Genomic DNA, 27,385 nt, shown 5'->3' on the forward strand with positions numbered 1-27,385 from the left:
TTAAATCTGTGGCTTAGGGGAGATTGTTTTTATACAAAAAATCAATATCTTGAATTCTCGAATTTCTTTGGCTTCACAAGCTCTTAAGGTTATGATCTAGGGCTGTAGTGATACGATAATCTCACGATACGATGCGCGATATTCTGCTCACGATACGATATATAGCGATATTTAGCAAACGATACAACTCAATACACTTGCGATTTTCTGAAAGATTTTAGAGGGACAGGGTGATTTTCGTGATATTTTGTGACTGTTATAGAGTTGGACTGAATTAATTTAACTGAAAACTGATTAAAAGCACCAACTACACAATACCTGGCTCTGGTTGGACATGGACACAGACTTAAAGTCGACAGCTGGACAAAATGAATCAAAGAAGTGGTGAAAAGACATGTTTAATTGAAACAGTACAAACTGTAGCTTACATGCATTTGTAAAGTAAATAAAGTTCACCAAGTACCTGCTCTGAATAGTTTGATACCTTTTTAACCTCGACACTTAACATCTGAAGAAATCACTCTAAGCCTGATGACCGAATCACTCTCCCAGTGAAGCAAGCAGTGAGTGAGCCAGGTGACAGTCGGATGTTACGATACTTGCGGATGAATATCGATTTTTTTTTCCTAAGAAAATATCGATATGCATCGCAAAATTGATATTACACACCCCTACAATGATCACAAGTAAATCTCTGTCATCGTTTCCCCTCTCATCCTTCAAGTAATGCTTGGATTAAGCACAGGACAACCTTTTGTAGATTATTCAGGTATCTAGCAGTGGAAAGGTTCTTGTGCATTTCGGATTCTCTAAACCCAAAATATGTGCAGACTTTTGTCCAGCACTTCATTATAATACAAAGTTATTTTATGATAGTGAATTTTTTTTATCATGGGTCAAGGAACAGAGACATTGCAAAAAAAGATATTCTGTGGATTTCAGCAAGAAACTATTATAATTGGTATAATTGGTTATGATATTGTGATGCAGCATTAATGCCAAATATAAGCCATCATATTTAAGAGGCCCTGTTCGCACAACAGCAAATGACCCCAAAGAGCAGGATAAGTTTAGATACAAAAACCCAAAACAATTAATTCCTTCCTACAAAAGGTTGATAAAGTTAAGCTGTCAAACAAACAGAAGAAAATCTTTCCTGTATTTCCCCCCCCCCCCTCAGGTTTGCCAAAACAGCCGCTGTGCAGCCCTCATTTTGATCCCAAAGACTCAACGTCAGTGTGCATATAATGGTATTACGAGTGCATTTTGTCAGTTACAGGATTAGATTTAGAGAACAAACATAAAATGCTCAAGAGATGAGATGTACAGCTTATAATTTATGGCAACATTTTTTTTTTTTTTCCTCCACTTCAGCTTTCATCTCGGCGCATTTGACGAGGGAGGGGGCGGAGTATTATCTCAAATCAGAGACCCAGACGGTCCGCGTTAAACGCACTCTGCTCCATTTGGACTTGAACGGCCCCAAAATGCTCCACAGATATTTTGGGTTAAGGGAGACATGACAGCATGTCCTACTGTAAGCATTTATTCCTCCAAATGAGAAAGGAGGGGAATGATCCGGTTAAGCCTGGTGCTCTTAGCCACTGCAGAGGGAAAAAGATTAAACTCTTATGGCAGCGAGTGAGCAGGCTGCCGCTGAGTGTAGCGCAGATTACCAGCTGGACAGAGACAGCAGCACAGGACAGCATGGTTGGTATTATCGAGTCTGGACTGTAAAGACAAATGTGGCCTAATGGAGTGCACTTATGGTCATAAACGCATAGATCTATGTTTAGAAAAAAAAAATAAAAAAGTTCTCTGCAGGCCAACACATGGCTGCTGTGTTAAAGAGTTAAAATTAGGATTTAAACACGTTTCCACTTACAAACTGCAAAATACGAGAAACGTGTCACATTGTTTAATTAAAAGGAAACAATTTTATAGTGCAAGCAGCAGCATATCATATCCATACAGAGGAAAATGTGCGCCATCTGGGCAGGGGACAGAAATGGGGACACTCCCCTCCAGCTGGAAAAATTCCTGCCCTCTTGTGAGAGCGCAGTCGTTTATACTCATCAGCTCACAGATGTACAGGGATGAAGCAGAACTTTATCAGTCCAATAAACCCCAATCCAACAAGAACTGTTTGTGAAAAAGGGCAGAACTCACTTCATGACCAAGATGTAGCCTGCATACATGACGACGAGCACCAAACTCTCCCACCTGTAGAAGAGAATAATAACAAAAAATAGGTTCAAACAGATTCCAATTCTTAACATAGAATATTGAAAAGATGAATCATTTCAAAAAGAGTTACTGGCCTCAAGATATAGCTGGGTTAACTTCTTAACATTGTCATTTCTACAATATCTTTAACATGTAAAAGCAAGTTTTTAATTTGTCTGTAGTAAAAGTACCAGAGTTCCACCTGTTCCTGTGAACTGGTGAGCTCAGTGAAAGGTTAATACTTCACACACTTAGCCGTTTGTGTTTTTCATAAGTAGAAATATTTCCAGTTATGGTGAGCAACACCGAGCACTTTAAGGTAAATCCGATCTGTGTCAGAAGCACTTAAACTACTAAATTAAACTCATTCAGGTGTAGCTCGTCAAATTTTAGTATTGCTATTCAATTTTAGCTAAAGCTGCATCATGTTGTTGACTTGTTTGAATTTTTTTGTGAATACAAGTCAACCTGAACTAAACTCTGAATAAGTTGCATTTAAAGCTGAATAGGAAAATCTTCTCACCAAACTATCTTCTCATCGTAGATGAACTGCAGAAAAAAAAAAAAAGGAACAGATTAGTATAACCTAAAATCCAAGTACAAAAATGCGCATGTATTGACTGCTAATGTTAACTTACTGCAATCAAAGCTACAACAGACAGGATGTAGTAGAAGGAGTCCCTGAAAACAGCCCACCAGGTCAGCAACACCACCTGAGAATTTACAAGTAGAAACATTTGTTATGGTACCAAGTGTTTGATTTCAGAAAACCGCAAAAAAAAAAAAAAAAAATATTGTGTAATTATCAAAAGGCTTCAACTACATGCAGCAAAGCCCTTCTAAATCAAGACGCTGCAAATTCCGGGTAGCATTTTATTCAACTATTCTGAATCTGATGTTGTACAAGTGCATTTATTTGACGACGATCTGAACTGAAAATGTAAATGGTAAAGATAACAGGAAAAAACGTGAGGTCTGAAGGGCTAAATGCCTAATCAGGCAACATTTAATTCAAGAACAATTGTGAAGGTCAAGACGTTCAATCTTAAGAAAACACGTTTTCATCACAGTGCTACTGTTTGCCAGTTATAGTTTTTAGTAAAATCTTTAAATTCAAAAGTTTTATTTCTTAAATCTTTGAATTTAATTTCTAAATTTTAAGATTTAGGATGCAAGTTTTATTTTAAAAGTGGAACTTGGATAATTGCAGTCGTAATCTACAAGAGTACTGTCCTAAAAAAAGAAAAGCACAAAAATTGCACCCATCACACAAATGATGCCTGTTCACATTAGCAGACATTGTAACATTAAATCAGTGATTTTAAGTTATGTGTGAAGTATTTCAGGCTTTTGGGTCAAATATATGCATGAAATATGAACAGATTATGGAAACAATTGCAGAAAACTTTCAATCTTTGCTCTCTAGAACCATTTCTCATTGCTAAAACTTTGGCTTTTTGTCGTCTTCTGAAGCCAATGACTAAATCAGTCCTCAATTTCAGAAGCTTTGGTTTCTCCTCAAAGGGCGGGGGGGAGAGAGGAGGGGCAGCACATGTGCTGCTCTACAGTTTATAAATAAACAAGATGATGCAGCCACAGCAGTAAGTCCCCCGCTCTGACTCACGCACCTGTCCGGCGAAGATTCCACACACACCGATGATGCATAGGATGTTGAAAACTGCTGAGCCGACGATGGTCCCCACCCCCACGTCTCCATGGGTGATGAAGACACCTGCGCACAGGGAGGGAGCGTCTCAGAACCAGCAGTGACACAGACCATCTGGGACCATCTGTATGCACGACCTGCGTGCGTGTGTGTGTGTGTGTGTGTGTGTGTGAGTGTGTACCGATGACAGATGCAAAGAGCTCTGGCGCAGAACTGCCAGCTGCCATGAAGGTAGCTCCAGCAACATCTTCACTGAGGTCTAGTTTCTGCAATATGAAAAGTATTGTGAATTTGTTACGTAATATTTAGGAAGAATAAAAAATAAATAAAAAAGGATTAAAGCCCTCACGGTACCTCACAGATCTTCTCCAGTGACGTCACAAAGTATTCATCACAAGTTATGGCGAGTGCCAGAAACATGTAAAGAGTCTGGAAGGAGAAGTCGGATAAATCCATATAAGGTGTAGAAAATACATGTACGAATCCATTTTTCTTGACCTGAATTTTTTTTTATATAGATCAGAACTGCCTGCTAGTGCTGCTGCTAAAGGACAAGGAAAGGGGAACAACAAACCATGGTACAAGATTACAAAAAAAAAAAACACTATCTGCATTAAATTCCAATGTCAGTTCAGTGGTAACGTATCCCCTTACAATGAGAAAAACTGACAGGATCTTTATACTCCCACAGTGAGAAGGAAGGGAGAGATTCAGCCCGTTTCAGCAGCGGAGAAGAGATCTATAAATTATAGATCAGTCGTGACACCATCAAGGCTGATCAGCTCTCATAGAAATGCTCTGCTCTATGCTGTCCACAGGGGGCACTGCAGGACTGCAGCACTCCAAACTTTCACACTCAGGGCTATCCTGCTGATCAGTGAGGCCAGTACAACATCAAACCAAGTCAGAAGAATGACCAGTGCATTTAATCTAAAAATAGAAGCAACGTTGTTAAAGTCTCAGAGGCCTGACAATTATTGCAATTTCAGCAACGGCCGATTCCAGCTTTGAGCTGGAGGTCCGTCACATATTCTACATCTCAGGTTTTTACCCTCAAAACCAAATGAAACATTTTTCAATCCTCTGTTGATAAATGGCAATGCTTTCCTTAATATGGTTTTAAAAACAATAACACTCAAAATGCTTTTAAAATGTACCATATGCTTAAGGTTATGCATACCCTTAAAGGAGTTAAAATTAAAGTATATTCAAATCCGTCTCCAATACACATCACATCATCTCAAGGCACTGTACATATTTAAAAAAAAAAAAAAATCCGTTTCATTCTACTAAAGCTCTTTAATTGTTTTTTTTTTTAATCTAAGGAAAATAGTAGATTGCATTATGTTCTAATGTTTAGACATAAAGCTTGAAAGAATAATCTTGCCTGTGTTGAAATGGATTTGATCAAATTAAATCAAGCCCGTTTCAAAAAGGTTCACACGGCAAACTCGGGCTTGACAATTTACTTTAGGCCAAGCAATTTCATTCAGTTTATTCCAATTTGTTCTAAATCCCACTACTTCTGCACAGAAACTAAAAACAAAAGGACAATAAAGGTTACTTAAACAACAAGAAACACCGAGTGCGTATGCCTCCCGTCGGCTGAGAACTCCCTTACCGCTGCGATGTGCAGCAGGACGGCTCCGCTCTTTCGTTCGTCGTTGGTGAAAAGGTCATCGGGGAACTCGTGTATTGCTGAGAAGAGAGGAAATGTCACGGTCACAACACATCAGCAGCATGACTGTGAGGTATTCATGTACCCAGCCCACCCCAACAGGACTTGGTGACTTCATGACGGCTATCCGTCTGGGAGGCAGAGGCCTGGGGGCGTTTAGTTTTTAGTTCGCACTCTGATCTATTCTTGTGTTGGAGGAAGAAAGGGTGCGGGGAAGGACCCTCATAGGATCTGCTCAAAATCTCAACTTAAGCTGCAGCATGTCACACATCTTAATCAATACAAAACAGCCAGACGTTCTGACTGAGAAAAATCTCGAGTGTGAAATCAGAATTAAAGCAACCAGGCAGAAGGAACACGCCAAGGTTCATCAGGTGTTCCAGCTTCAGTCCAGAGTGATCACAGCTCAGATCTCTGGAGTCACAATTATATTGCCTCTGGCTGGAGACGGAGGCAGGTCATTTCCCTGATGAGAGCAACATCTGTGACTGATCTGATTCTGCTGAACTAGAACTGATGGATCAAAAGAGAGAAAAAAAAAAACTCCAATAACTTTAGGATGCTGCTGGATTATTGCAAAAAAGATTAACAGCTTGAAATTTAAGCATCTAAACAAAAACACAAAAACAAAAAACAAGGTACCCCGAGAAACAGGACAGAGAAAACTGCCTCAGGGAGCGAGGAGGATCTTATGTAAACCTCAGAGCTGGAGTGTGTCAGCAACTTGCCTGAGGTCTAAAGAGCTTTTTTTTTTTTTTTTTTTTTAAAGGACAGTGTTATGATCGGGACAGAGACTGACGAATCCATTTCAAAGTATTTTACAAGTGGCAACCATTTACCGACTAGTGGTTTGTTTTATTTGTTTGCACTGGAACAAATTCAGGTGATGTGGCAACTAATCTGAAAAGCCAATATTCCTATGCAGAACCTGGGCCTTGTAGCCATGTTAGATATATTTTAGATTAACCTGAAATTTAAGCAAATGTATTAAATGTTGTGGACTGAAGTTTCCAAGTAAAGCAGACGAGCTGCCAGCGAGAACCATATGTCTACATCAGATTCAGACTTGGTGGCTTTCACCCAGTGAGCTCCATATGGCATCAAATCTCAGAATGAAATCGTTTGCGCTTTCAGCAGGTTGTCAATTAACAGCCAGCGTGCATGCCAGCAATAGTTAATGCTTCAAACTGGTTTCCTTCCAACTACATTTTGTCACAACTTTAATGCTTATTGGAGTTTAACAGGCTAACAAAATACAATTAAAAACGATACAGAATTTTACTTTTTTTTTTTTTTTTTTTACAAGTGGAAATACAGAATATGTGCCAAATCCAGCGCAAACAATTGTCTATAAAAGTCAGCTAATGCACAAGTAAGCCCACCATCTTAAATTTAAACTCCAAATGCACCTGTTCAGTGAACCTGTGGGGTTTGTTAGAGCATTAGTGGAACATTCTAGAGATAAAACATCAAGTATAAAGCAGGATCCACCCTGTCTGCATCATGTCCAGCATGAAGCATGGAGGTGGCAGCATGATGCAGGGATGCTTTTCTCCAAAAAAAAAAAAAAAGAGGAACTAGATCAAAACCAAGACTCCATAAGGTATTAGATTGATGGAGGTTCACCTTCCAGCAGGATGACAACCCTGAACCTACAGCCAGAGCAACGATTGAACACTTTAAAAATCATCATCTTTCTTGATCTAATCTAACAGAAGATGGACAAAAAAAAATCTCCAACACTTGGATAAAAGTAGTGATTCTACAACTTTTCCAATCAAATCTGAAAATAAAATTCTGTTTGAGTTTTATTCTTGAGAAAAAGAAAAAAAAAGGAATTAATTTTGTTTCTCTGCACAATTATGAGTACCGTATTTTCTGCACTATAAGGCGCACCGGATTATAAGGTGCATAGAATAGATGCTACAGTTTGGGTTGCCAATTTGTTCTGTACTCTATTATTACACATCTACATTTGTAAAGAAGTGGTCCCTGAGTGCTTTATATAGTAGTCTGCCCCAGTCGTTTCACTCACGGTGTTGGTGTTGCAATATTGTGCCCGACTGCTTTCTGGGTAACAGACCAACCGACACCCTGCCGTCGCAGTCTCTTCCCCCGCCCCTTCCCCCGGCTTTAAATGTATTATCAAACTTTATTAACAAACCAGTTAATGAAGTGGTGGGATAGTTCTGACAACTATCCCAGCATGCACCGCGTGCTTCGTCTATGGGGAAAATGAAGTCAGCGGCTGCTTACCGTAGTTGCTAGACCTGTTGTGGCTCAATATTGGTCCATATATAAGGCGCACCGGATTATAAGGCGCACTGTCGATTTTTGAGGAAATTGAAGGTTTTTAGGTGCGCCTTATAGTGCGGAAAATATGGTAGGTGTTTTGCATTAAATCCTGAAAAAATAGGTATTCAAAACCCCTTGAATTCCATTACAAAGCGCTTTGTCTGGTCTAACAGAAACAACATTCCTACTCAAGTCGTCTGGCCATCAAGTGAAATGTGCATGACTCAAACATGTCTAAGAAAAAAAAAAAAATGGAATATTAAACTGAAAAACACTACCACAGTTGGGGCCTAGAGATACGGTACTTTAAAGGGGAGAACTCTGCATCCATTTCTGCATCAGTCTGAAGTACAGTGACATGAAACTGAATTTACCGCTTTCAAATGCTGCACTGACTGACATGTAGTATCAAACATCCACTTTGTCACAAAATTAAAATCATGGCAGAAATACGCACCAATTTTAAATTAATGCGCACTTACAGGTGCCGACAGTAAAACTTCAAGAAAAAAAAAAAAATCTCAGTACAAACAAGCACCGTTATTTTAATTTGTAATGAAGTACCAGAGCACCAACATAGATCTTACAACAGTATTGATTGTGCCAGGCAGCTTTACATCTTTTCATATCCGATAGGTTTATTTACTCAAGTGTCAGATGGCTGCCTGCAAAATCAATTACAGGATTTATAAGCAGCAAATAGCTCTCTAAACATGCATTTTAGATTAAAACGGCATGCAAAAAATAAAATGAAATCAAAAGAGTTGATTTATCCTCCCTACATGTTCAGTTGGGATTCCAGCGTGCCTGCAGGTTAGCCAGCTGAAAGCTTTACCCAATCCCGGCTTGCTGCTGTAATCGTCACTGAACGACAGCAGAAAGGTGAACCTAAAAAAGGGTGTAAGCGCCAAGACTGCACAGCGATGACAGGCAGGCGGGAGGTCAGCGCTCAGCCTCGTAAACATTCAATCAGACAGAGTCTATGGGGTTCGCCACCGTCTGCTGCCAACAGAGGTCAAACCAGACATGAACATTGCTTTCACAGCCAATTCCCTCACAAGGACAGGACATGGTGTGCACACAGACCGAGGCAAATCAAAACATTTGACACCAAGAAATTAACGGGAAGTGTCCCTTTTAGGATTATTAATGTGCAACAAACCAGTCAAGTTTTAATCAGCTGTAAAAAGAATTTTAACATCAAGTTTTTTTAATACCGTTTGATTTACATTTCCAGTCCCACACAACATAAAATTTTAATAGACCTCACTCTGCATAAGAGCAACCAGTTGTTTTTTTTTTTTTAAAGAATACAGCCAATTAAGGTCAAAGAATCGATTACAACTTGCAGCTTTTAAGATGTCCACATTTACTACACTGATGAATGTTAAATATACTGTCTTCATTCTGTGCCACACTGGTTAAAAATTTCACTGGTAATACATTAATGCTTTGTGATTAAAAGCTACAAGTCCTTCAGATTTGTTTCGACAAGTGGGCAATAAATGTTTCAAAGTTGTTAAAATCACCTATTCATTTATAAATTCCAAGAAAATCCATAATGCATACCATCAGTTTTAAGATTTCCTAAAGTGTCATGACAGGAATTTATTGCTCCAGCTGGTGTAGTGCAATAGAAATCCCTAATCTAATTTGCAAGAGGAAAGCACACCTCAGGGAAAACCGTATCAATTAGGATGTTTTTAAGAGGATAAAACATGTTGTTGATTCCAACTGCAGTTTAGAGGGATCCGACTAAAATAAATTGAGCTGTTCTTTTACCACAAGCGAGATCTTTGCAATAGAAGACTTCTTCTAAAGTAATGTTTGCGTTTCCTCCTTTGGAGCAATAACTAGAGTTGTAGCCTCAAGAAACATTTCATGTCTGCTCCAAAAAGGCTCAGTAGACATGGATAACAAGCAAAAAGGTTAAGCAAATTAATCCGGTCAACACCAAAAACGTCACCGTTTAAAATGCAATCGCATTAATTGAATGACGTTAAACGCTTTAATTTTAAAATCACCTCTTGCACAAAGAAACCCCACTGAAAGAGCCATTTGCTTCATACAAAAGCAGCTGATGACTTTAAATATAGTAAATGATTAAATATGACCAAGACAGATGTAACTGTGATGATTAGTTTAAGAGTTATGAAAGAAGTGGTCGAGTAGTAAATGGTCAATTTTGAGATTGGATTAGCTTCAAACTGCTGCAAATCAGATTTTTTTTTCCCCAGCTGTATTTTTGTTTTTAACACCAATTCATAAGGCATAAAGTAAACATGTATGCCTCATGAATTGCATACATAACCAATGTCGATATGAGTGGCAAAGCATGCCGGACACTTTTTATTTTTTTTTACACTTTTTGGCAGTTATTTCATAATCTGGCCAAATCACAAACATTATGGCTCAGTTACATGATGGCCTTCAGCATCTGGTACCTCCTGCTGCACCAGAGGGAGAGCAAAAAAAAAAAACAAAAAAAAAACCCTGGCAGGAATGTGCATGAATGCGTGCAAGTGTTCCCTCCGCACTTCTGGTGGTCTATGAACAAAACCTTATGACTCAAGCGAGGTTATGAAGTGGACCTTTTTGCCCGTATGGCTCCATCAAACTAAGTGATGAGGCTAAACGGATCTTCCCGGGAGAGCGAGACAAGCACAAGTCTCAAATATTATACAACCAAATAAAAAAATGAAAAATGTGACATGAGTAAAATGTTATTCGGCAGAATGCCCGGTGTTGCCCTCTGCCAAAGCCTGCTCTGACCCACAGACCAGCCAGGTCATTAACTAAATACAACTGACAATCCACTACAGCAGTCAAGAGACTCTTGAGAGGGAGCTCTTCCTCTGGGTCATTATTAGCCCATTAGATAATTAGCTTGCTCCAGAAGGCATCAATGAGCAGCGTAATGTAGATTCACTGATCAGCCGTTCTTGCAAACATGCAATTATGATTCAACTTCTGGAAATCCATCGAGAATGTCAAACTGAGTCTGCCATCAAAACATTTACGTAAAACAAATGCATGTAGGGCCTCATGAGCACCTTAACCTGTATGATTAACATTAGAATCGCTTTGAGTTTTACTTTTAATTTCAGAGTTCATACACCTTGATACATTGAGATTCATTCATTTTACAGCCAATAATGCAAAATGATGTTTGTCAAAAGACTGAAGTTACTCAAGGAAGAATGAGCTTACAGAAAATATGCCCAGGTACTGTACAGTAAGCACACTGAATACTTTGACTCCTTTTTCTGTTAATTACATTGCAGTGCAACATGGACTTCCTATGATGTTCAGAAAGCCCTTGTTGCTTCAATAGCAACATTAAGCTCTTCCAGATTTGCCGGGCAGGTCCAGTGCTGCATCATTTACTGGAATACTACATAGCTTTTCTGTGGAGTTTAGCTCCTGTAGTCATTACTCAGGTATTGGTACTTTAAACTAGATGGACAGGTGCCAAGTTTGGATGGGGGGAAATGAAGCTCATCAGCAGAGAGAAAAATGAAGCGCTTTAAGAATTCTTGATAAACGTTTGTCATGACATCGAACTTGATAAACTTCCATCTGTAATCCTTCATCAGGGCAGACAGACTTGAAAGATCTCCATGTACCAAATCTGACCTTCATCGAGTTGCTCAGTCCAATTTTTTGATACACCATTAAGTTCAACAGTTTCACAAAGTCAAATGGGACGTTATGGTTACAGTTGTTTCTGGACCAAAAGGACTCCATGTTGAATAAGACTGCTGTAGAGCTTTAGAAGTACACTTTTCCCTTCAGGGTGAGCTGCAGCGGCAACGAAAGCATGTTCATTAGCACCTTGCTAAAAGTGGAACGGGACACAATGCGTTGAAGGGTGTATAAATGCATAAGGAGGTCAGGCATGCTCGGAGAGTTCTGCACAGAAAACTTTTCTGCAGGTGTTTGTTCCTGCTCCTCTGCTGCATCATTGCTTCTCGTTTGCCAGCCAACAATGGAAAAAGTCAGGTCAGTCTGCATTATGCACGGCAGCATAATCCCACCCTGCATAATTCCCTTTCAAAATGCTTTCTGGTGCGCTCCCTGGAGTTGAGAAATGCACATTTGAACATGGGCAAGCCTCCACCTTCGAACAGCTAAAAAAACTTGCTGCTGGTTTCCACCTTTAGTTTAACTGAGGGAACTTTTTGTCTTATTGCACACAACAGACATTAGCAGCAGCTTTTTCAAGCCAGGTCTACTTTTTCATGTCACAATCAGTTCCTCCTCGATCTCATGAAATATGCATCACCAGCCTACATGTACAGCCAACAAAACAATCCAAGATGCTTTGCTTTGTTTGCCTTTACATTGTACCTTAACCAGGGCTATTATGCTACTGGTGTGGGAGTTTAATCTGGTTTTAACAGTTTATTGAATGCAAATCATTCCTCCAGCACATTAGCAGATGTGGTTCCATCCTCCTTTTCCAATCTTGTGCGCTTTGCAACAACATCTACACAGGAAGGGGATGCATGTGAGAAAGTAATCCAATAGTCCCAAGTAAGCCACAAGTCATTTCCCAGCGAGCATGCATCATGTTGCCCACACCGCCTGGAAGAACCCATAAAACATTCGGATCCCAAAATAAAAACATTGTTCCAGATATCCTGCTAGTTGCCTTCCTTGGGTAACAGATGAAAGTGTGTTTGTTCCATTCGTCATGGGATTGCTACAGGCAAGCATCTGATGAGGTGGCGTGACTCAAGAGCTGCATGCAATGGTTTTAAACCCACAGTTTTACTAGCAACTTTAACAATCTATAGACCACCGAGTCAATCTTCTCATCCACTTTAGAGTAAAGAGGAAGAAACCAGAACTGAACAGAATTTGTTCAACAGTTTTGGAAATGGAGCAACACGATAGCTAAAATTAAAATTGTCTTTATATTGGCCATTGGGATTTTACCACACTAATTTTGCTCATTTAAATTCCAGTGAATAATAAATGCTCATCTCAGTCAAATACTTTTTTTTTAACACAATCACGGAAAAGCATTTTTGAAAACATGCATCTCTACATTTTAACACCAGATTGTAGAGTTAGAAACTGTCTAGAATAGCGGTTCTCAACATGGGCGGTACCGCCCCCAGGGGGCGTTCAGAGGATGGCAGGGGGCGCTGGCGGACATTTTTACAAAAGGGGGGTGCTGGGATTCCTTTGGAGGGCGTTTAGTCAAAGGTAAACTTTACACCTTAAATGCACAACAATGCCAGTTTAGACTTTGAGCAACTTGGTAAAACTGTATTGTGTAACATTAAACCATGCTTGGCTGCAACTGTATCGATGGCAGCTCTTCTTCTATTCAGTGTTTGTTAGCTTCTTGGCTCCGCTCCGCTCCTGCTACTCTTCACTTTACCACATCAGTTCAGCGTTACACCGGCTGATGACGTTGATGTGATTCACTTTGTCTGGTATTTTTGTACATATGTTTTGGCAGTTCTGTGATCATGTTAAGCAGAAACTTGTATTAAAAAGTGTTTTATTTCCGTTTGAAAGCTGTCCCCTTCCATGGAAGAACAACAGAAAATCGCTCTTATAAACATGCTAAAATCACGATACCCTGACTTTGTATGAAACTAAATGGAAATGAATGAACAACAAAATGCAAAAATAAACTAAGAAACTAAAGTAAATACAGAGGAATAAACTGATATGGCAAGACCTTTTGATCAAAACTTAATACATAGAACTGTATGGCAAGAATAAACAGGCACCGTTTCCAGATAAAAGGTAAAATATTGTTGAAATGTCATGGGTTTGTTGAGACCACATCTAGTACTGAGAATAAATGTATCTTACAGACCATAACAGTACTGATCACTTATTTATGTTTTTAATTAGATTTGATATACGTATTTACTTCTTCAATATTATTTTTCATGTCAGTGTTAATGTCATGAGGCTGTTGACTCCATGACACTTTCAATTTGACTCATTAGGATTTGATTAAGAACCAGATTTGTTCTTTGTAATTTCTGTCCAGTGAAACTATTAATCTATAAATCAGATATAATCCATGCTTCTGTCTTATATTTGTATGGCATTAAAAGGACCTGGAACTTTTGTTTTTCCACTGAAAGCTCTGGTTTGCACAATAAATGCAAATTTTATGGATGATACTCTGATGTCCCATTCTCCTGAAGGCAGCACAAAGCTGCACTACCAGAAACCGACAGAAACACTGAAGAGAAGAAGAGCCATGATTAATGTAGTTACAGTTCTATCCATGTTTTAATGTTGCAGAGCTCAGTCGTTTTGCAAATAGTTCAAAGTTTAAACTGGCATGTTGTACATCTTTTATCTGGTTATTTTGTGGAATATTTAACAACTAGAAAATGGCACAGAATAAGAATATTTTTCCACTCTGATTGGCTGCTGTTAGGCCTACCAAGTTTAACTTGAATGTTAATTGCTTTTTTCGTAGACGCCTGTGAAAATAATTTCTATTCCTATGGCTTTTTTGTTCTCTGGGAAATTATTTTTGATGATAAATACAGAAACAAGCATAAAAATCAAAACATCTACAATAGTGATAGTAATAATAATAAAATAGTCAGTGCAAAGTAGCCTACAAATTCTTTGGTGGGGGGCGGTGAGGGACCTGGAGAAAGGCTGGGGGGGTGCTGGCCCTGCTCTAGAATGTGAGCAGTGTTTCTCACATTCTAGAGCAGTGAGAAGCACTGCTCTAGAATGAGCTCAGGAGAGCAGCACAGATTATATTTAACATGTAGCCACAATAGGGAATAACCATGATTTCACATTTTAGCATGTTAGACAACTTTAGCTGTGTTGCATTATTTCATCAGTAAAGTATTGGGAAGGCTTTTTCTTTTTTTTTTAAACGGCATTAAAATGTCCATTATTTAAGATTTTGCCTTTAGTGGCTTTAAATCAAGCAATGAAGGACTATAAAGCAGACGCAGATAGAAAGGAGGATCCTCTCAAGGGCAGGTGGAGGGAAATAAGCCTGGTCGTCCGGCAGCGACATGGACACTCAACGTTCATACTTGAACACTTAAACACCCCGACCTTCCCACTTCATTCAACCCCAAGCAATAAAATTTGTTTTTAGCAGAGAAGATCTCCAGGAAGTCCAACATTATGGCTGCAATTTTAAAACTTCACATAAATCTTACACGGGTTTAAAGAGGACATCAAGTATTGATTGTTTCCTCATAGGAAGTTAGCCAGGCTTCTCTGGTTTACAATCATCCCAACCTCTGGCTTGGAGAAACTTACAATGTAATCATTTCAATCTGACAGGTCTGTGGAAGCGTGCACTTATAAAGCAAGAGCCCAAAAAGCAGTTAGTATAGCACTTTGTTTTCCAGGAGTGATTACTCAGTGACCTATATAAAGAGGCACTTACGATAAATGGCTGCCTTAGCAGACCGAGTCTTAGGAATAGCAAGAAAAAACATTAGCACACCAGGAACCCCGGAAAAGGCTCCCCTGCTGATCAGAAATAACGATGAGGAAGTAGCTGAAACCCAAGATAGCTCTGGGAAATCTATGCAAGTCTTCAAACCAATGCCTCATTATACTGAATTTAAGATGCGCAATACATCTGGGACAAAAGTGTTAAAAAAAAAAAATAAAAAAAAACATACATTACTCCAACCTTTGTTGGAGTAGATTGATTATTTGCATGGATGAAACTAGAGATTCACTACAAAGCTGGCTAATTTGAAAGATGAAGGGTTTGGTGTCAAGCCAACCAATTTTGCATTTTTCCCCTCCGTCGCTAATAAACCACTCATTATCTGGGCCTAATGTTCAGCATAGAGCTCAAGTAGAAAGACCAATACTCAAAATTCTTCAATATTACTACATATTGCTGTAATAAGGTGCAGCAGTATTCAGTAAAGCATTTTTATATGTATAGACAAAAACATGGGAACACTTGAGGCTTGTCATTTCATATTTTTGCACTTTTGCTTAGCTCATCTTACACCACAGAATGTCGATTTGTATCAAGCTTGGGATAATTCAATCTGGCAAATAAAGACGAACTAGAGCAGACTTCACCAAAACGGCAAAGTTGCGTTCAAAAGTAGAACAATGTGTTCTATTTTTTTTTTTTTTGGGCGCTTTTAACCACTCCTGGAATATGCCCCCTTTTGAAATGTTGACAACCTTTTGGAAAACTCAAATTCAAGATAACAGTTTTAGTAATGGCATGCTGGGCACCAAGGTGGTGTAGTTCAAGATGTTGACTCTAACCCCTTTCATCTGAGTTTAAAGCAAACCCTTTTTGCAGTAGCTGTTCTCAGCGTGACCTCATTTCTGCTCCCAACAGAGGGTAGGGGGAAAAAAAAAAACTATGGGAAGAATTTTTCTTTTTTTTTTTTTTTAAGTCGCTACAATGCCAGAAGTGAAGCTGTTAAAAGGTTGATGCTGAAGGTTGGAAAACTACCTGCCTAAACACTGCATCTTCAATCCTCAACTGCGACAATGTCAGCGAACCATCAACATCATCGTGTTATTTTATACTCAAGTAAAAATTGTGAACTTCAATTTGTGCACAGAATGTTATTAACAAGCAGCCAAGTCTTTAAAACATCTGCATGCATTACCAACAGCCCCCCATTTCCATTATGGTGGACAGCTTTAGAAATTATCTTCATCCATTCAGCTTCTGTTGTGGCCATTACCACAAGGCAATAAAAGCTCATATTTTCTAGTGGATGAATATCGATTGCCTGTAGATTTATTCATTGACTGCATTTTCCCAAAAGTGATAGTTGCATCAACAGTTCAGGACAAACACATGAACGCAAGAACAGGCCGATGGCACAACGCCAGACGAAAATGCACGTCTTGCTTTCACGCAACTGCACAAATGAGAACAGTGGTTGCGCTTTAATTTTACTGCAACTTTAACAGGATTATTCACGAGACAGGAATAAAAGTCATATGACCAGCTTTAAACCGACAAGGCAGGGCGGCGGTGGGATGAGAGGAGAAATTTGAGGAATGTCACGGCCCAGCCGGTGCCCCTTGTGCTAAGGAGTCGGGAAAGTCGACGTGCGCAAAACTTAAGAGTCTTGTGATTAAAGTTTTCAGACCGTGTGGCCTTAAAGGAAAAAAATGAAAAACATTTACACATTTTTATTGTTTAACGGTGATAAAGAAATGCCATTTTTGCTCCGTCACACATCAACAGCAGGAAACATTTCTATAATCTCTTCAATATCCTGCCTCCTATGAACAGTAATGAAATAATAACCTGGTAAACTTCACCAAGTGAGTAAATGAAACATCTGAAATTGCTTCCGAATTATCCATGGCCCAGAGCGTTCTGCCACAGGCTCATCAGCGTCGCAGGTCGACACAAGTACCTGTTGAGATGCATCATGCAGAATAATCATCCTGTGGATTTTAATTCATCTGTAATAAAACAGGTCTGAAGGTTATTTCACAGTCGTCTCCAAATCCTCTTCAGCCTGTTGAGTTGTGCTACAGGATGGGTGTTATTTATAGAAATCTTTATAAAATAAGTAGTTAGCTGGGACTTAACTTCTATGCCTGGCAGCTTTGCCATTCTCTTTCTACTGAATCACGCAGGGGTCACAGAGCACATGTGACTCAGGGTCTGAGGAAAACACAAGTTTGCCAGACTGAGTCGATCCAAGTGACCAAGAAAATCCATGAACTCATTGGTTAAAATGAAAATAAGGAGAAAATTCTAGCCATGTTCGAGTCCCAATTAGGAAACGAACGTTTAAGCAGGTCAGCAGGCAGTGAAGCGCACGAGTTCCCAAAATATCCACATTTACAGAAAGGTCAGAAGAGCTGCACTCTGAGTCAAAGTAAATACAACTTCAGAGCGTTTATCTGCACATTCGAGTTCTTTTCATGTCATTCATGAAAAGTTAAGAAATGTCCAACAGCAATTCAGATATTCAGTGATTTCGCAACTCTAGTTGCAGTCATGCAAAATGGCCATGAGGATCAAAAGTGCTCATTAGTTGATTTCTCTTGCCCATTTTAGTAGCATTTACACCTAAATACGGGTCAGCTTTGAGACCTCATTTCCATTTGAAAATGTCAACTTTGTTGGCACAAAATTATGAGTTACTGGAAGTATAAAATATGAAATGGAAACAGCACATCGGAATTATCTAGACTATCCAACTACTACCCACATGGAGAAAGAGATGAAATACGGCCGTTTAAGAGAAAGAAAAATATCCTTGTTTAGATTAGAATAAAGATTATAGGGGTGTGATAATGTTATACATCCATCCTTATCTGTGCTTAAAACATATGATTATGGTTTCAGAGCAGCCTAGCTTGAAGCAACATTGGCTCTCCATAAGCCAGTCAACAGGGCCAGCATTATGCAATCACTTTCTCCGTCAAGCTTGATCTGTTTCCACCTATGGCTGAAATGTAGCCAAATGAAGTTCATGTATTTGAAACTTTAAGAACGTACCTGGCTCTGAACAGTTCTTTGGCTCCGTGTCATTTTCAGATCTGGAAGCCATTAGTCTTCTACCCCAGTGTTCGAGGTCTGGATGTCCCTCCACAATCATCCCATGCCCTTAAAAAAGAGACAGAACTGATTAGCCAACAGTAGCAGATACACATTCAATTCTTGCAGCATGTCATGCATTTAAAAGTTAACTGTAGAACCTGTAGTTTTAAAGAAACCTTAACTCAATTCTGCAAACAAAAAATTAACACAGCTGATGTTTTACAGCACATTTCATGCGCAGGAATCCATGATCATGCTCATTAATCCAACCAAGGTTTATTTTCACTTAATCCTTTAAAAGTTCTCATTTACGTAGATGCGGAATTTTTATCCAGCACCAACACGACGTCAAAATACAGCTGTGCCATTATGTTTTAGGGGTGGAGGCTTTTTTTATATATATACAAATAAAACTGCTTTTAAGCCTCTAATGAGGACAAGAGGGGGAGAAAAAAAAATCTCAAACCTATTATGTAAAGTCATTCAAACGCACCGAGCATCACTTTAAAGTTGCAATTTTCATAAAACGCTGTGATGCAAAGCCAATGCTGGACTGTGGCACAAGATGATGAAACAGTGATGCTGTGTGCACATTTGTACTGCTCACAAGGGAATATAGACAACTAATAAGGCAGTGTTTAATTCATCCAGAGCTTAGCCAATCAATCTTGCTGCTTCTGTCTAGCTTCAACTCATGGATTATTAAACAAAAACTATACAATACACATAATGTATGTAGATATTTCCAGCTCCAAGCTGAATTGCATAAATTCCATTTTTAAAAACAAGATTACACATTTCAGAACTTGGACCCATCTACAAATTTTATTGCTCAACATTTCTTTGCCTGCAGCCAATGTCATTTCCCCCCGCCCCAAAATCTCCTGGTTTGTCTCAAAGATAATCCAATGGTATAACCACCTGAATTCTACAAAAAAATATCTTTCCACAAATTAAGTTTCCTGAAGGTTGAAAGGCATCTACACATATGTACAACTGCACAAATAAGTTTCTCAAAACTTATTTTTTGAGAAACGTTCCACTTAGTGATTGACATACTAAAATGACATTTTTGTCATGCAAGAAGTCAGAACAGCCAAGATGGCCACAAAATGGTGTACCGACAAAACAAAAGGGGAATTAATCGCAAATCAACCTACAGAGGATAAGTCACCCCATTAGATTTTCTGTATCGATTTTAATACACACATACACAACTCGTGCATGACTCCAGTACTAAACTTTCTGAAAAATAAAAAATTATAAAAAAAAAAAAGATACAGGTTACAAAATTGATTAGGCTTTTGACAAGACTGGTAGTTTTTTAAGTACCTGATATCCAAGTTTCACAATACATTTGATTCTGTATTCTTTGGCTCATTGGTTAAAACATACCATAAATCAATTATTATGCAGGGGATTGCTGTTTAATAGTTTGACTCCCAAATCAAATTCTGCTCGAGGTATAACCCCGTCTCAAAAAGCGTCTAAAAAAATGTTCAGTATTATAGAATTAAATCCTCATTTCCAGGCATCAGACAAGAACAGCAGTGCTCAACTTGCCACAAATAGTTTTTTCTAGATTCAAAGACCAATCCAAAAGTATTTCAGAAGCCACTAAATCAAATTACATTTGATGAGACGCTACCGCTTCCCACAATTTGCTGCTTTCCAAGACCAAACCCTCCGGCTGTCAGTTTAACCCATTTTCACCAGTCAAGTCATTTGGCTGGTCTGACATCTCTGGCCTCCCCCTTCTTGATCAGATGTTCAATTGAAAGCCATCTAAATTTTATATCTTATCACTAGCCCAGTTTATAGTAAATAATGTGGCCTGTGTGTGTGTGACATTAGAAAACTGGATTAGACATACACAGTAATTTTACATTTAGTAAAACAGTTCATCAAATTGCAGTTTTCCATACCAGTTACTTGTGAAACCACATGCTCACAACTATGACGTTTCCACTTAAAGCGTCAACGCAGGGTGACAGTTTGAGCTGTCCAGTTCACCACCAAGTTGCATTCATTTAAGGATGTGATCCTGTCAGCACCTCTGGGCAGACAGAGAGGGAGTCGGCGCTATAATACGAGCTATAGCCAGTTGTGTGACACTGCTGCCTTATGCAACATCAGATCTCCTACAGACAGTGTTTTCATTTGTTTATATTCACAGAATCATGATCATGCACACTTTAAACCAGGAAATTGTAACTGTGGTGCTTTTATACCCAAAAACTGAAAAACTAAATAATGTAAAGCCTTTGAGAGGGCAGTTGGGAGGATAAGAGTAATAAAGGATTCAATATGGCCTGTATAGACAAAACCCACTATTTAAAATGTAATAAGACCAAGGGGAAATTTACCCAACATGAAGATCTTTACCATGGGATCCCCCACCCCACTGAATAAATATATTCTAGAAAACGTTTCAAGTGCAAGATTATACGACAACAAAAAGTGAGGTCAAGCATACCTCCATCGTGTGAGACGTGTTCATATAATGCAAACCTAAAATGACCAAAGACTGCCATGCAAAAAAAAAAATAATAATATTCAGTAGTCTAAACCCACTTTGAGAAAAATCTGTGAATTTGCCTGCGGTTGACAATACTGAACATCCGACGCAGCCAGTAATGGTTTAATAACATCCTCTCGCTGTCTGAAAAGCCCAGGAGGTAGATAAACCAAGGTCAACCATCCATCAAAAGTCACGATGTGAACAAGCACACCTCATTTTTTTGCTACCATAATTTTTTTTTGCTCAGACAGTCAACCTGCCACAGCTACCCGTCAGAGCAATGCCCCGCTGCTCAACACACCTGTTCCTGCCACCCGCGTGCAGGTCTGCTACATGTGCATATGCACGCGGCGATCAGCGGGAGTGACAGCATGTTGAGCCCCACCCCTGCTCCACGAAGATGCGACCCAGAGGCAGTACAGCACATCCTGTCCATCTGGGCCAGTCGGCAAATCATTTGCCACCAGTCACAAGTAGGGACAAAGGTAATATTTGATTATTTTTATTTTTTTTGTGTTAGACCCAAAAATTCTTAGATTGGATTTATTGGCGAGCATCTAAAAAAAAAAACAACAAAGCTTCATTAAAATTATGTAGTGATCACCTTTAGCTTACATAGTGGATGTCCATTTTTGGTGGCGGGAAATGGGAAACTTCGCCCCCCCCTTTTAAGAGAAAAATGTGGGAGGTGTTTTTAGTCATGGGAGTGTGCAGCAACAAGTAGAGGAGGGGCAGCACTGCTCAACTGTCTCATACGATAAGAAAAAAAATCCCCCTCTCATAACTGCAATCTCAATAAAACATTACTACAAAAAAATGGTAAAATGAAAACTGGTTTTAAAACATTGGTACAGCTGGTCCATGGTAAACTGCCACCATGGCTTCATTGTCCATCCCAAATCCTCTCTAAAGGTTGGAAGTCCAATCGGTCAGCGTCAAAAAGGCGCTCATGCTCAGCTTTGTGTGGTCCAGAGTCAGAAGATCAAACGAAAACATAGGGCCTCAACAACGGCTTCTAGAACAAACCATAGGGGATTCATTCCACTGTAATCCATAATATAATTTCAGAATAATCTTTTAAGCCTCTTGTTTCTAGTGTAATTAACAAAACACTTGTGGTAATCCCTTACGGCAAGGGTCACCAACTCCAGTCCTCAAGGGCTACCGTCCTGCAACTTTTAGATGCGTCTCTGCTCAAACACACCTGGATCAAATAAACTGCTCATTTCCAGCCTATTGCAGAGAGGAATGAATGCTGGTGAGGAAATTCAGACATTTTGGAGCAGAGTCGAGTCAAAAAGTTGCAGGATGGTGTAGCCTTTGAGGACTGGAGTTTGTGACCCCTGCCTTAAGGGTCCGAAATCAGGTACACCAAGTGTTTGAATGCCTTTAGCCCAGAACTGCCGAGCAGTAGGGGCTAAAAGGACCAACAGAAAGCACATCAGGTTCTCATCTAGAGCCTTAACCAGCAAGTTCTATTTTTTTAGGCATTGCAGTTACATCTTTGAGCAATAAACAAAATCCATGTTTTTTTCCCCCCCAAGGCTCAAGTCCATGTCCCGCTCTTAATTTATACATGCCACCCCTGAAATCAAGTTTTCACAGTTATGTGAATCATCCCCAGCTTTAAACAGGCATGTCTCCCGATGAGACGGGACCATCAGATGCCCTTTCTAACCTGATCCAAGATATGGGTAAAAACATTTTCCACATTGCAACCAAAACAAAGTAGTCAGTCTTAAGCATTGTGAAACCGTCAAGAGATGTTAAGAACCTTTATGCCATTTTGATACAATCTAAAAAATTTTGTCATGGATATTTACAAGCATAACCGATTAACAGTGTCTTGCTTAGAGCACCAACAATACAACCATTGCACCAAACCCAGAACATTTATTCTTCGCCGCCTCTGGATTCCATTAGAGGCGGCGAATGGAATCCGCCGCCTCTAATATACAAATATACTTGTATATTGCAAGTATATTTCCTTGCAATATACTTACTGCAATATTTGCTGGTCTATTTTGTATACAGTCACAAATGTCAATTTGAAATTTCAAATAAAGAGCCTCTGTGAAAATGTGTTTACAGTCAACTCGTTATTGCAAAAAATCGATTGAAAATCGATTTATTCACTGTAAGGTTGAGAAGGAACTGCGCATTAAAAACAGTCCTTTAAATCATTCAGACCAACACAAGAGAGAACCAATTAAAACTGTCAGATGACTTTATTACCCCGTGATAATAACTCAGAAATAGTCCAACGCAAGAGAAAACTTTTTTTTTTTTAATCTCCATGTTCCCTAGAGGACTCCATACATTATTGAAATACTCTAAGCAAATCTCACGTTTGACAAGGACCAGAACAAAAATTCACGTCACTCAAGATTTCATTTCTGTGCTTGTAATTTTACAGTTTCAGTGGTTCTTAAAGTTTAAAGTGGCCTTTGTTTTAACCGTGGGTTAGTAGCCCTCAAATGTACACGCCCCTTTTAATACACCAGGATTTTTCTAATCTACAAAAGAAATTAAATAAAGCTATGTGAGCAAATATTTTAATATTACCTGTCCAATTTAACTAAAAACTAATTTTGGGAAATTCAATAAATAAAAATCCACAATATTTCACATTATTTAATTCAACCCCCTTTTTTGATTCAGTTCAGCACCCCATAATAAGTCTATGCTGGTTTTTCCAGCTTTTAACTCTGTGTGTCATTTCACAACTTCAAATGTTAAACTCATTCTTTGCTGATTTAGATGCATGCCATGACTCACTGAGACACGGTGGGAAAAAAAATTAAATAAAAAATGGTCTTCATCAGTCTGGCAGACATAAGGATTAAACCAAAACTGGCTGGAACCGTTCACACAATTTAATTCACTTAATCTAGTACCTCAGATCATAATGCTGCCAACACCATGCACAACAATAGAAGTTGCGTTCTTTTGGAGAGTCTTGTTCTTGTGGCAAATCTTGTATTTAAGCCAATAATTTAGGGTGATTCTATCCATCTTTCAATACCTTTTAGGCCAGATTTACAAAGAATGCAGGAGGTTGATTGAGGTCACAAACCATTAGGTAAACACTCCCCTCAGTGTTAAATTACTGACAAATGTACAATAAGATCATGTTTTGTCAGATCTGGTTCTAGGCAATAGAGGTTATACTCCAAAGGACAATGTTGGACTTTAATTGAAAAGGTGGTTTTGCAAACCTTTTGTTTATGTAATACATGCATAAACTAAAGGGTTTATGCAAAGGATATCCACACTTGCAACTAGGATACTGCATTTTTTTTATTCTTAAGGTTTCACTTAAATGCAGGATATAAATCACTTAAAAAAAGCTCAGAAAATCAAATATGTTTTGTATCGCAAACACCTATGATCAGAGTGACATGAAGTCCATTTAGCATGTTCTGGTCTTCAGATGAGATATTTTCATGCCAACAAGAAGTAGGACAAAAGCTTATGGAAAAGCATATTTTAGATATAGTCCATGACTCTGAGGGACCCGAGAGCATTTGGGAGAATTAGAAGTTCCTACTGTTCATCATATCTGAAAGGTTTCCCTAAAATAAGACGGCTACAGCTAGATGCTCTCATCGAAACCCCAAGTACAAGAAAAAACACAAATAAATCGACTGCTGTCAAAATTCCTGCCACAAATCCAGGAGATCATACGATCAGTTTCCCTAGGGATGGCTATTGTGTAGTTAACCTTAAATCCCAGTTGCGTCTCATTCTTTCACCAGCAAAAATGTCAAGGTTGACCATCAGATTACATAACCGCGTGAGGGCTGAGTGGGATGCTCTGCACGAGCCTGCCGCGAGAGTTCCTGTACACGAGAGGGCATGTTTGGGTTGCGCTCGCGCACGCACACGAGACATGATCATCATCATCACCACCGTCGGAATCCTTCTCCTCAGTGTGCTCGCCAATGAAGAAAAAAAAAAAAATCCTAAGAAATCGCAAACCCCTTCTCTACGTCCCTCCCTCCTTTCCCGCCCCCATCCTAGTGATCGTCGGTGGCCTCTGCGTAAAAATCAGCATGCGGAAGCAAAAGGAGCATGATCATCTTCGTGAACCAGTGTGTGCAAAATGTGCGTGTGTCTGCGTGAAGCCCCGGGCCAGACGCGATGATGCCAGCATTAACCATGATCTTGACGCTCCACAGATGACGCGCCTGGAAACGGTACAATCTGATACGCATTAAAGAAAAAGGCAAGACAAAAAAAAATGATAATAAAATGAGGTCGAAATGCAAATTAACATTTTAAGTACAAAAAAAAAAAATCTTCACGTGGGTGAGGAGCATGCTGTAATTACAAACGTGCCTGTCAGTTTAAAAACGTGCCGCCGCGCACACTGCGGCACACAGAATGTACTTTCATTAAAAAGCTGAGAGCCGACAGCATGTGCAGCTTCAGAAACTCTAAACAGTTATTTGAATGACACGTCATTTAGATGAACTGCATGCACAGGTTGGACAGAGTGTTCCTAAAGGGAAAGAAACGAATCTTTTTCATTATTTGTCCTTGAAATTAAAGCAAAAATGATACATTTTTTTTATGGATACGGCCAAGCATGATCACTCTGCAGATGTCTGATGCTCCCCTTTCGCCCCCGGTGCATCCCCCTCTTGTCACCCACACACACACACACACACACACACACACACTCACCTGTCTTAGTTAACAGCGCCGACATGCTCCATGCCACGAAGAGGACACTGCAGATGAAGCAGACCTGAACGAACAGCATCTCCCTCCTCTTGCGAACTTTGAAGATCTTCGCGATTATCGTCTTTTTGGACGGGCACACGGTTTCGGAGTCGTCCCGCTCCATGCTCCGCAGCTCGCTCGGCCGGGGGCCACTTTATTCTGGCGCGTCCTTGAGAGCGGAAGGGAAAGCTGCCGCCCGGCTCGTCTCTTCACACGGAGTACAGCCGGGATGTGGTCCTCATTTCAAGTCGTCCAAGTGCGCAGACCTAAGAGTAGTGAAGCGAATAGTTTTTTTTTGTTTTTTTTTTTTCCCCTTTTCCTCCCCCCCCGCAGCTTCCGATGAGCCTTTTAGGCTGGACAGAGCAATGACAGCGCGGTCAAATTTTTTACCAGCGTGGGTCCAAAATTTATTCAGCGATGCTCCTGAATTCGGCTCGAGTGTGCCAGACTGGACGGGGTGTCATTTTGTAGCACGCATCCTGTCCCGAAGGAGGGTGGAGAGGGGGGGGGGGGAAATAAAGTCCGTGTCCGCTGAAGAGTTAACGTTCAACATAAGATGCGCCAGTGTTCAGTCACAAACCTGGAAAAACGTTCAGCTGCGCCGCATCGCAAATCCTCCGCACCTGCGCCTGTTAAGTGAAACCAATCTGCGCTCATCAGGGATAATTGTTCAAATCGGGCAGCAGTCGTGCCGTGCGCCTCCACCCCTCCCCGCGTATGAACTCCCTCTCCGTGCAAAACAACCGGGCGGGCGACGAGAGCCGACCGAGCAGAGCACGCCTTAAGTACAAGCGAACTTTGCGACTGCTGAGGACAAGCGACTGTTAGGATTCCCAGATACTGGAGAGCCAGCTCAGGAATAGTTGGATATTCTTAACAATAACAGCACCATTTTTCATGTAATCAAACAAATAAAGTGCTACAGAAGATGGCGTACCAGCTCTCTTCTTAATTTTTTAAAGAACGTGAATTACGAATCATCACCGAAAGGTTTTATTTAAGGTGAATGCTGCTGAGCCACTCATCTGCTAGACTTCTTTTCAAAAAACTTTAAACTATCTATATTATTATACTATATTATTACAATTTATTTCCTGCAGGAGTCAGATTTTAGTCTTTCAAACTGAAAGCATCAAGGTTTTTTAGAATTTGTACTTCATTTATTCATTCATTCATTCATTTCATGTTTACTTGTCATAGGTAAGCAGCATATATTTTCAGTATTACTTTTATAGATTAAGCAAATAAGCTTCAGATCCCCTTAATGAGATAAGCTGGATAAAATCCCTCCAACCTGATTCGATTGCTGGTCGCCTTTGCTTCTATTCACGGTGGGGAAAAAAAACGTAATCGAGAAGAAAACCTCAATAAAAGGATTGGGATTCTCATGGGGACTTAATTGAGGTTTCAATTTGCGTTATTTATTTCTTCCCTCGTTATCAAATCTGGAGGTGACTCAAAAAACATCCAGGGCCTCAAGAGAAATTATATTCTCAAAGGGGGTATGCTGACAGGTGGATATTAAGGAAAACCTTCATGTCTTAAAGGTTATGGGTCTGAAATAATTATGTTTCCAAATAAATATCTGCACATTGTCCTGTACAACCTCAGACTTCGGAGAGTCGTGTTATCTGTGTTCAGACTCGACTCTTTGAACTGCCTTTAAAAACTATGTGTGCAGGAAAAGTTTTTACAAATTCAGCTCTTGCTTGTCTGCACTGAAAGCGCCGCGCTGCTCGCCATTGATCAGCCCAG

At 39.7% G+C, this 27,385-nt stretch overlaps 1 protein-coding gene across 3 annotated transcripts in view; it reads right to left on the minus strand.

Annotated features, from left to right (window-relative positions):
• slc24a4b (solute carrier family 24 member 4b) overlaps positions 1-26,387 on the minus strand; it is a 35,183-nt gene extending 8,796 nt beyond the window's left edge. The window contains exons 1-10 of one of the 3 annotated variants that reach the window (XM_008397465.2): positions 26,211-26,383; positions 25,592-25,896; positions 18,340-18,447; positions 5,514-5,590; positions 4,247-4,321; positions 4,074-4,158; positions 3,855-3,958; positions 2,865-2,939; positions 2,750-2,775; positions 2,170-2,223 (exon numbers count right to left, since the gene is read on the minus strand). In XM_008397465.2, the coding sequence (XP_008395687.1) occupies positions 2,170-2,223; positions 2,750-2,775; positions 2,865-2,939; positions 3,855-3,958; positions 4,074-4,158; positions 4,247-4,321; positions 5,514-5,590; positions 18,340-18,447; positions 25,592-25,754 (767 nt within the window). In that variant the 5' untranslated portion in view covers positions 25,755-25,896; positions 26,211-26,383. Of the gene's footprint in view, positions 1-2,169; positions 2,224-2,749; positions 2,776-2,864; positions 2,940-3,854; positions 3,959-4,073; positions 4,159-4,246; positions 4,322-5,513; positions 5,591-18,339; positions 18,448-25,591 lie in introns of all 3 variants that reach the window. The other 2 variants (XM_008397464.2, XM_008397466.2) reach the window with 2 other exon arrangements.
• Positions 26,388-27,385: the final 998 nt, after the last annotated feature.

The sequence above is a fragment of the Poecilia reticulata genome, linkage group LG21 (assembly GCF_000633615.1).
Source record: "Poecilia reticulata strain Guanapo linkage group LG21, Guppy_female_1.0+MT, whole genome shotgun sequence".
NCBI classification, from domain to species: domain Eukaryota; kingdom Metazoa; phylum Chordata; class Actinopteri; order Cyprinodontiformes; family Poeciliidae; genus Poecilia; species Poecilia reticulata.